Raw genomic sequence first — 11,349 nt, 5'->3', positions numbered from 1 at the left:
GTTCCTCTAGCGTATCTGCTTCAAAACCCATGATGCTGTACCTGCCATAGTTGAGTGCACTCTGACTCCTTTTGGAACCCGCTCATTGTTTTGCTTGTATGATCTAGAAATAGATTGAACAAACTTGGTTTCTGCAAAAAGTCTGACCCATTCAAGGACCTTTAGGAATAACAAAAAGACCATCTATCGTACAAACTGACTGTGTCCGCTTAACATAAATGTGAAAGCAATGGACCACATCAAGACAATACAGCGGTTTCCCTTCACGACAAAAAATATGGTGACACGTCTTGATTTCTTTGAAAATCAGACAAAACCTTAGGCAGAAACTCAATAGTTCATAACACAACTTCATCCTGATGAAAAACAAGTAAAGGCTGCTTCACAGAAAGTGCTTGTAATTCTGACACACGTCTTGCTGAAGTGCTAGCCACACGGAAAAAAAATTTTTAAGGTGAGAAGCGGAGGAAAACTTCATGTAGCGGCTTAAAAGGAGTGTCCATAAGAGCTCCCAGTACTAAGAGAAGATCTCATGACGGAACTGTAGACCTTTTGTTTGGATGGATATGGGTAATTTAATTACTAAGGGATCTTGTGCCCATTTCTTTCCGGATATAGCTGAAATCACAAACTTGAATTTTTAAAATTGGAGAACTAAGACCTTTCAGAAAACCATCATGTAGATATTCCAGTAATTGAGATAAACACTTGCTGTGAAGACATTATGTTGAATTATCCAAGAAGAAAAACAATCCCAAATCCTGTAATACACATTTTATGTAGATTTTTTTTTCTCGCTTTCAAAAGCGTCTGGATCACTGGAGCTAAAATATTAATCTGCTGTACATGGGTGATCTAAGCAACCATGCTGTCAACTCGAGGCTTGGAGGGTCTGGATGTAGCAACGGAATGTGAAGCAGCATGCCCCGTGACACTATTTTGAGGACAATGTTGGAGTGTTTTTCCCAAACTCCCTTGACATAAAGGCCGTTGCACACAGCCCCCCATCCATGCTTGCTGGAGTTGATCTGAAATAGGACCCCTTCTAGATCTGCAAGAGGAAGACCCCTTGAAAGGTTTTGAACTTGACACCACCAATAAAGAAATTATCTTAGCTGTACTGCAAATGGAATCTGATGAGAGACTCTGAGCCCTTTTGTAGTACAGAAGGAAATGACACTGGAATGAACACATCCTCCATCTTGCCCACCAAATAGATTAGCAAAGCCATATGTCCTAACATTTTCATCCAGTGATGTGATGACATCCTTGGAACTTGTTGTAGGTCTAAAAAATACTTTTGAAGATATAGAATCCTTGACTGAAGCAGGGAAACCAGACCTTTCAGTGTTTTGAACTAAGTTCCTAGAAACACTAGATCCTGTGTAGGATGCATTTTCTGAAAATTTATGAGACAGCCATGACCCTGAAGAAATTACAAAAGGATATCTCTGTGACGGAGAGCTTGATTTCTTGTCTTTACTATTTAAAGAATATCATCCAACTAGTAGATCACAAACAAACCTCTGAAGGATGCAAACCTTTGTGAGGACACAAGGTGCCGTAGAAATGCTGAAGGGCAGAGCTGCAAACTGGAAATGACAGTCTCCAACTAGGAATCTTAAGTAAATTCTGTGTGGCCTTGCGATGGGAAAAAATCCAAGGCAAGTGGCAGCAAAATATTATTTAATATTCAAGCACAATACAAAACAGCAGCAATGTTTTGGGAATATTTCCCTTATTCATGCTGATGGGAATATGCATCCTTTAGGTCAACAGATAGAAGAAATGCCTTCAGTGGCATTATGTTGATGACTAAGAGAATTAATTAAATTGTAAAACCTTAAACCACCAGAAATAAATTCAGCTTTTGAAAATCCAACACTGGTCTCCAAGAGTCAAACTTTTTCTTTACAAGAAAAAAGGGGAGGGTAGATTCCTAGATTGTGAAGATATTTTGGCACCTCTTGAATCATCTGCACACCAAGAAGCTTGTAGACAAACAGATAAATTGCTTGTATTTTAAAAGAGATCTTTCGGGAGTGGCAATGTCCCCAAGTGACGAAAAGAAGCTTTTATCTTGAATTGCAGAAAATACTCAGTCTAAAGAAGATTAAGGACCCAGAGATCTGAAATAGTTTATGTCCAAATCTTCCTAAAACTGTAGAGTCTGCCCCCCAGAAAAAAAGAGTTTGGACTGGCAAACACGTCATGGTTTTCTTTGACTGATGAGTGGTCCTCTGCCTCGGCTCTGAGTTTTCTGTTCCTGAGAAATAAAGGAATCCTCACTAGAAGATGTTTTAAAATTCTGGCATAGAGAGAGCAGTCTATGAAGAAATAAAGGATTCTTAGGAATCTTTGGCACTTGCAGAAGAAAAGGACTCCAGAGCATTAAGAGATTAAACTTTCCAATTGCGTACCAAACAGCATGTTCCCTTCAAATGGCAAACTCAGGAGATTAACCTATGAGTCCGAATCAGACGATGAGGGGGCAGTACCTGAGAGAGAGAGGTTACCTATATACAGGTAACCAGGGGAGTGGTCAGTTCTATCCACGCCCCTCTGGTTTGTGGTTCTCACTGGTAAGCATTAACAGGTGGGCCAAGATATTAAACGTAAATGGACTGGATAGAGCATGACATTTTAAACAACTTTCCAATCTACTTCTGTTATCAATTTTGCTTTGTTCTCTTGGTATCCTTTATTAAATAGTAATCCTAGGTGAGCATAGGAGTGTACACGTGTCTTTAACCATCTTGCAATAATGTTTATAGCAATGTTATACATAGATGCAAACCACTTCTGCCATAGACATGTGCACGCTCCTAAACTCCTGTCAGCCTACCTATTTTGCCTCTTTTTATTGGCTTAGCTGATGTGTTCAGCTAACTCCCGAGTAGTGCATTGCTGCTCTTTCAACAAAGGATAGTAAAGAATGAAGCAAATTGGATAAAAGAAGTAAATCGGAAAGTTGTTTAAAAATGTATAATTTATCTGAATTTTAGGTTTCATGTCCCTTTAAGTGTAAAAGAACATGCAAGTCCTTACAACATATATTCTTGTCACTATTGTTTTATGGATTCTCACACTGCACTTCACGTGCATAGAAGCAGGGCCTGCTCAGTTTATGGGGCACACAAATATGCTAGACTAAAAATAATTACATTTTTATATAGTGAAAATAAATAGGTTTTTGGGGTCAACACTGAAATCCATAGATGTATGTCATACAACTGTTAAAACAAACTTCTCATGGACACCAACTTCAAGAAATAGTTCTTATTGATGCAATCACAGCTTGTTACACAAACAAGATAGTGGTTCTTAAATTTGTCCTTGATACACTGGTATTTGCTGAAATATCTTCCCAAGGTTACAAGGAACATAAAACAATGTCTAGATGAAACAATGAAAATATAGTCAGCTTTTTACAAGATATTATATGTATTGGGTAAATTAATATTCACATTCTAATACTAAAAATGCTACAGCCAGCGTGGGGGATGTTTAGGGAAGATTTAAAGGGACAGTCTAGGCCAAAATAAACTTTCATGATTCAGATAAAGCATGTAATTTTAAACAATTTTCCAATTTACTTTTATCACCAATTTTGCTTTGTTCTCTTGGTATTCTTAGTTGAAAGCTTAACCTAGGAGGTTCATATGCTAATTTCTTAGACCTTGAAGGCCACCTCTTTTCAGAATGCATTTTAACAGTTTTTCACCACTAGAGGGTGTTAGTTCACGTATTTCATATAGATAACACTGTGCTCGTGCACATGAAGTTATCTGGGAGCAGGCACTGATTGGCTAAACTTCAAGTCTGTCAAAAGAACTGAAATAAAGGGGCAGTCTGCAGAGGCTTAGATACAAGATAATCACAGAGGTTAAAAGTATATTAATATAACTGTGTTGGTTATGCAAAACTGGGGAATGGGTAATAAAGGGATTATCTATCTTTTAAAACAATAAAAATTCTGGTGTAGACTGTCCCTTTAAGAATAAACCTTGCTACAAACTGTTGCCACAGTGCATGCTCCAATCCTGAGCTCCTATGAGGTTTATACCAAGAGAATAAAGCAAATTTGATAAAATTCAAATCTTTACTATTCCAAATATCTATTTTAAGTTCCCATTTTTGTTCTGGCGATATTAAAGGGACACTAAAGTCAAAATTAAACTTTCATGATTCAAATAGAGCATGCAATTTCTAATTTAATTCCATTATCAAATTGGGCAGTCTTTTTATATGTACTTCCGGAGGCACTAGCTCCTACTGAGCATGTGCAAGTGTTTACAGTGTATATCAGTCTGTTATTGGCTGATGGCTATCACATGATACAGGGGCTAGCAAATTGAAGTAAATGTTGAAATTGTCAGGGAAAAAAATAATCTACTCCTAATTTATAATTCAGAGTAAGTGCTATTGGATTGTCTTCTTATTACATGTATTGATTATGCAGTACTGTCTGTAATGGTCCTTTAACTTCTTTTAAAAATGAAGTATCATTTTTATTTCTGAAACAGAATAATAGCCCCAAGTTTACCTTTGTCTTCAGCATTCACCGGAATGAGCCGTCCAATGCACAGGGGCCGATTGCCATAGGGGTCACGTACAGCATAGATGACGTCATGGTGCATGACAAGCAGGGAGTAAGATGTAGGAGTGGCATTCATTATATTTTTTATTCTGAAACCGGATTTCAAAGTTAGATGTTGTCTATAACTATAAATCTGTACATTGTATTAAATTAATGTTTCTTATTTATTCAAATATTATAAAATAGCATTTTAAATCTCCACTGTAAAAACAAGTGCGTCTACAGTTTTCTTCATTAGAGCATTTTATTTGTAATCATATTTATCTCAACCAAAATGCATAACAGTATTGTCAGCCCCAATATGAAATGAAGACGTCCTGTACAAGGAAGTGTAGTCGTTATTATAGTTACACTTACGGCTAGTCTATCATTTCAAGATTGTCATTGCTAGTTATAGTCTGTTCCTACAAGGCAAAACTGCTGCCAGATAGTGCTCCAGAAATGGGCATGCTCCTCAGCTTATGTCCCTACTTTTCAACAAAAGATACCAAGAAAATGAAGATAAACTAATTGCTTATACTTTGTTGAAAAAACATACACATGGGTGAGCCAATAACATAAGGCATCTATGGGCATTCACCAATCAGCAACTCCTGAGCCTACCTAGATTTGCTTTTCAGGATATAAAGAGAACAAATTAGATAACAGAAGCAAATTAAATAAATGTTTAAAATTCTACACTTTATCTGAATCACGAATGAAAAAGATTTGGGTTCCATGTCCCTTTAATACGGTTTCAGTTCCAATTTTTAACACAAGATTATGGGAGTAAAAAAAATATGCTACAATGTTCTTTAAATGCTGGCTTTCTGCCAATGAAAAATACTTTTTTTCTAAACATTTATTCTATAAGCCAGAAGGTAGTCAAGGGAAGAGGTCACACATATCCTGCATTTTTGAGGAAAGTCACATTTTGGGACATAAGTCCTATATTTTGTACACGGCCTGGAAGACTGATAACAATAAATCTAAAAAAAATTTCAGTTGATTTAACATAGCTGCATAAATTGCTATCAATCAACTATCAGGCACAGCATTAGTACAAAGTGTGGCAATAGTTCAGATCACTTTTGTGTCATTATGGGAAGCCATTGTCAGTTTATTCCAACCCTTCCCTGTAGCCTATGTTTCACAAGCTTCTGAATAACAAAACTGCTCTATGGAAGTTTTCTGAAATGCATCTCTAAATATCTGTATTTATGAAAATAAAAAGGTGGATGTATTTGGATCAAAAGCAGTTTTTTTTTTTTTTTTTAAAGGGACAAGTCTTGGTGAGTTTGTGTTGTAAGTGGTTAACCGAGCAGCTGATGCAAGCTGTAATGACTAGTGCAGTGACAAATTACAATGATAAAATATCATAAATACAATACAGAGTTTATCCATTTCAAATCTAGCTGAAATACAGTTACAACATCTCATCTTCAAACTGTTTGTTACTTAGTGGACATGGACATAAAACCATTGTATCTGATTCAGTTCACTTTGCATTAAGACTCGCTCTAGACGATTGCCTTAGAGGTGTCTGCTAGACATTCCCTGCTTGTATGCTCAGGGGAGGTACGAGTTATGGATCTGCAGGACGTGCTTATTAGAGGTGTTATGTTGGAAATGCATTCACATTGTTTACTATGTATAATAAAGCATGTGTACAAATACTTACCGTGCTATCCAGTCTGGTGCATTATCTTTTTCCAGCGGAGGAGTGAATGCCAGTAGTTGTGTTATTAACTCGCTATCAGAACTGGTTGAGAGCCCTAAGCCATGGCGCATTAACTGTTTAACAAACAGTACAGATTAGTCAGGAAACTATATTAAAGATACTTATTACAAATGCAAAAACAGAGACTATTTGTAAGTTAAACACATATTTCCAGCATTTTTACAAACATGATGTTTACATTTTTACCATTGTTAGATCTATTGATCTCACTTATTCCTAAATTTACCAAGATGCAATTCTATTGAATACACTGACTTATGATAAAACATTCTACAAATAAGTATTAGTTAACACACTATAGCAATTCTTCTGATATGAGTTGATATAACTTATAGAAGAAGGCTTATACTTTCCCCCGGCTCCCTAGAGTGGGCAAAAAGCTAATTTTGTTATCTGCAAATGCTTTAAGATCAAACAAACAGATCAAGCAATCACTGTGTAGAAAGTAGCTGGGTTATGCATCTGAAGTATGGATTATGCAATTTAAACTCATGAAAAAAACAACTTTCAGAGTTAATGGGATACTGAACCAATTTTTTTATTTAACGATTCATATAAAGCATGCAATTTTAAGCAAATTTCTAATACTCATATTATTCATTTTTCTTTGTTTTTTTTGCTATCTGTATTTAAAAAGCAGGAATATAAAGCTTAGGAAGCCGCCCCCATTATTTGGTTCAGAACCTGGGTAGCGTTTGCTTATTGGTGGCTAAATGTAGCCACCAATAAAGCAAGCTCTATCCAGGGTGCTTAGTTGAAAGCTAAACCTAGGTAGGCTCATATGCTAATTCTAAGCCCTTGAAGGCCCCCTCCTATCTGAATGCATCTGACAGTTTTTCACAGCTAGATGCCATTAGTTCATGTCTGCCTTATAGATAACATTGTGCTCACGCCGTGGAGTTATTTAACAGTTAGCACTGATTGTCTGAAATGTAAGTCTGTCAAAAGAACTGAGATAAGGAGGCAGTCTGCAGAGGCTTAGATACAAGGTAATTACAAAGGTAAAAAGTATATTAATATAGCCATGTTGGTTATGCAAAACTATGGAATGGGTAATAAAAGGGACTATCTTTTTTAAAAATAAAAATGTTGGCGTTTACCGTCCCTTTAATATAACAGTGTTGGTTATGCAAAACTGAGGAATGGGTAATAAAGGGATTACCTATTTTTAAACAATAAAAATGTTTAAAGGGACACTGAACCCAAATTTTTTCTTTCGTGATTCAGATTGAGCATGACATTTTAAGCAACTTTCTAATTTACTCCTATTATCAATTTTTATTCATTCTCTATGTATCTTTATTTGAAATGCAAGAATGTAAGTTTAGATGATAAAAATTGCTAATAGGAGTAAATTAGAAAATTGCTTAAAATTGCATGCTCTATCTGAATCACAAAAGAAAAAAACTGGCTTCAGTGTCCCTTTATTCAGACTGTCCCTATAAGTAAGCAAACAAGCCAGACAACAGTTAAGTAAGCAATACACTTTTATACAAGCCAGACAACAGTCTATATATAAATGTACAATGATTCAAAAAATTAGGACCCAGAAGTAAAATTCTAGAACCTATTGCTTCTACTGGAATTTTTAAACCCTGCCTTAAAAGCAGATAATAATGCATTTTACAGTATGCCTAGACATAAATCCTGTAAAAATAACATTTTATTGTATGTTATAATAAACAACTACATTTATATACAGCATACATAGATAGGTAGCACAAATGCGTAAGACAGAGTAAGGTTTAGTGAGAGTTAGAAAGATAAAGCTCCTTGTACTGTGGACTCTCACGCAAATACATTTTGATATAAAAAGGAATATGTGAGCTTAATTGAGCCTTATCAAATATTTGGATAAGCAGCCATGTGAACAAAGTATCCCAAAGCATAATCTGTTTTCAAGGTTTTAAAACAATACCAGAATCAGCATTCCAAACCACTCTAATAATTTAGCAAAATACAGAAGTAGGCTATCCTCACTTTCCCACAAAGGAAAAAAACATTAATTCAAAAGAAATAAAAAATATATAACATTTCATAACATTTTTTTTAATCTCCTTTTGGAATAAAAAAAAAAAAAAAAAAACAGTAATATTAAAGGTTTTTACCTTTCGCCTGAGCTTGGCGGCATTTACCAGTTCCCCGTTATGCGCCACTGCTATCTTGCCATGTAGCGTGTCCACCACAAATGGCTGGCAGTTTTCCAGTTCTGAATTCCCAGTGGTTGAATAACGAGTGTGTCCAATTCCCAGATTACTGGCATTCAGTTTACTCAAGCTCTCTTCGCTGAACACATGGCTAACAAGCCCCATCCCCTTAATAATAAAGAAGAAATAAGTCATTCATTCATCCTACAAACAACTAATTCAGCATGCCATATTTAATTGAACAGCATATTATATTGTAAGCATGTGACTTATGTTTAGCTGCCTTTTAGCAATTCCATAGGAAGCTGTGGTAAAGATATTAGCCCAATAATATTAAAATGATCATTCTGCTTCCACCAAAAAGGGTCAATATACTCAAAATGTAATTACTCATAAATGAATTCATGGAAATTAAACAATGTTGCCATTTACATTCATTATTTATTTTGCTTGCCTTTGACATACAATTACTTATTTTTACTGCAAAAAATTGTGCAGGTCTCACGTTATCTAGGAATGATAGAAGTCAAATTCTGCAACCTAAGTTTGCTGCCGTTTTCCCGAATTGGTTACATAATGGACACTAATTGCTTAGAGATGGGCACAACCTAATTTACAGCAAGTCTAACTGGCCACAATCAAGGGAGACAATACATAAGAGATACTCAACAATGTTTTCAAACTGTTTTTAGCAATGTGAAGAGTTTTGCAACCAGTAATGGGACATGAAAGTCAAAATCAAACTTTCATGGTTCAGAAGATAGAGCATGTTTTAATGCACCTCTATTAAAGAGATATGAAACCCCAAATTCTTGTTTCTAGATTCATGCGATTTTAAACAACTCTCTAATTTACTTCCATTATTACATTTTCTTTGTTCTCTTGGTATCTTTTGCTGAAAAGCATGGACCTTAACTTAAGAGCCAGCCCATTTCTGGAGCACTATATGACAGCAGTTTTGCAGGAATGTTATCCATTTGCAAGAGCACTAGATGACCGCATCATTCCCTACCATGTAGTGCTTCAGATGCCTACCTAGGTATCTCTTCAACACAGAATAGCATGAGAATGAAGCAAATTTGATAATAGAAGTAAATTGGAAACTTTTTTGGTATGCTTTGTCTGATTCGAGAAGAACATTTTTGGGTTTCATGTCCCTTTAAATTGTCTGTTGCATCTTGGTACATTTGTTGAAAAGTACAATGAGGGGAAGAGAGCCTGCAATCACAAATTTATGAAGCAGAAACTGCTTCTTTAGCCTCTCCACCAACTCCAAGGTGGCCGGATTAATCACCCCGACACTCACTTTTTTGGGGGGCGATTGACATTCTCTATTCTAGCAACTAGTTACATGAAAACAGGGGGCGGGACTGCACCAGAGAATGCTCCTGCAGTTATTGCTAAAATTGTGTCTTGTTTGTAGCCTTCAAAGCCTGTAGTTATGCATAACTGTTCTAGACTGCATAGTCTGTTAATCAAGGGTGTGGACATGAAACCCAGTTTATTCTTTTATGATTCATATAGAAAAAGTAATTTTAAACAACTTTCCAATGTACTTCTATTATATAATTTGTTGTATTTTCTTGGTATCCTTAGTTAAAAAGCACACCTAGGTAGACTCAGGAGCTACTGATTGGTGGTTGCACATACTGTATATGCCTCATGTTATTGACTCACCCAATATTGGCTTCTTTCTTGCAAAAATAAATATATATATATAAAACAAGAGAAGGAGAGAGGTGTAAATACTGCTAAAAAGTTCCAATTTATATCATGGTGCAGTCCCTCAAATTTAAATAATCCAGTAATTTAGTGAAGAAAAGACTCAAAGGGTATCCAATACTATCCTTTGAAAGAGAGGAAAAAACAGCACTCGTAACTGAACAAGACATTTATATTTATTTTGCCCTCTGACAATAAGAGCAAGTAACAATGAGCATACAAACACTTAAAGGAACACTAAACCCATTTTTTTTCTTTCATGATTTAGAAAAAGCATGCAATTTTAAACAGTTTTCTAATTTACTTCTATTATCTAATTTGCTTCATTATCTTGATATCCTTTGCTGAAAAGCATATCTAGATATGCTCAGAAGCAGCTGATTGGTGGCTTCACATAGATGCCTCGTGTGATTGGCTCACCCATGTGGATTGCTATTACTTAAACAAAGGATATCTAAAAAATGAAGCAAAATTAGATCATAGAAGTAAATTGGAATGTTGTTTAAAATTGCATTCTCTACTTGAATCATGAAAGAACATTTTTGGGTTTAGTGTCCCTTTAACATATCAACCTGTTAAAATGTAAAGCTTTACGACGACTATACATTGCAAGTACAAATGCAGTTATATAACGTTACAGTGTATACAGCTTCCAAATAACACATCCACTATGTAGCACATAAGAGACCATTACCAAAGCATATCCGAAACAAAACAGTCCAAAACGTAAGTCCCAGAGAGATTGTGACCGCAGCGGGAAGCTGCACATTAGGTCAATTACTCACATACCACAAAGCGTTCTGCTTGGAGTTGTTTGCAAACGGAAGATCTCACAGTGTATCCTAATCCCGTGACGTCACTCAAAGTGATAGGCTAGCTCCAGGTAATATACTTCAAGCACAGTGTGTTATGGAAAGCTTGCCATAGGTTTAAACCGCTATCTCCCCTCTGCTGATTGGGTATCCACTTCAGAAGAGACAGTAAGACACTATCCAGTGTTTGTTTTAGGATTATAAAAGTGCACATCATGCCAATGCACGTTTCACCCCACCAACAACTTGTGCATACCGGGGCCTCATCAGGGCATAACCTCTAGACAATAGGCTGAAAAAGGTGGACAATTCCACTTTTAGTATATTTCAGACATTCACTACCAAAAT

At 36.0% G+C, this 11,349-nt stretch overlaps 1 protein-coding gene across 1 annotated transcript in view; it reads right to left on the bottom strand.

Moving 5' to 3' along the window:
- Positions 1-11,349, bottom strand: part of LOC128650192 (amidophosphoribosyltransferase) — a 53,594-nt gene that overhangs the window by 26,475 nt on the left and 15,770 nt on the right. The window contains exons 3-5 of the mRNA XM_053703938.1: positions 8,429-8,635; positions 6,261-6,373; positions 4,547-4,689 (exon numbers count right to left, since the gene is read on the bottom strand). Of these exons, the coding sequence (XP_053559913.1) occupies positions 4,547-4,689; positions 6,261-6,373; positions 8,429-8,635 (463 nt within the window). The remainder of the gene's footprint in view (positions 1-4,546; positions 4,690-6,260; positions 6,374-8,428; positions 8,636-11,349) is intronic.

The sequence above is a fragment of the Bombina bombina genome, chromosome 2 (genome assembly GCF_027579735.1).
Source record: "Bombina bombina isolate aBomBom1 chromosome 2, aBomBom1.pri, whole genome shotgun sequence".
Lineage (NCBI taxonomy): Eukaryota > Metazoa > Chordata > Amphibia > Anura > Bombinatoridae > Bombina > Bombina bombina.
Note: the sequence above shows the minus strand (reverse complement) of the source record. Positions and strands in the feature narration are given on the sequence as shown.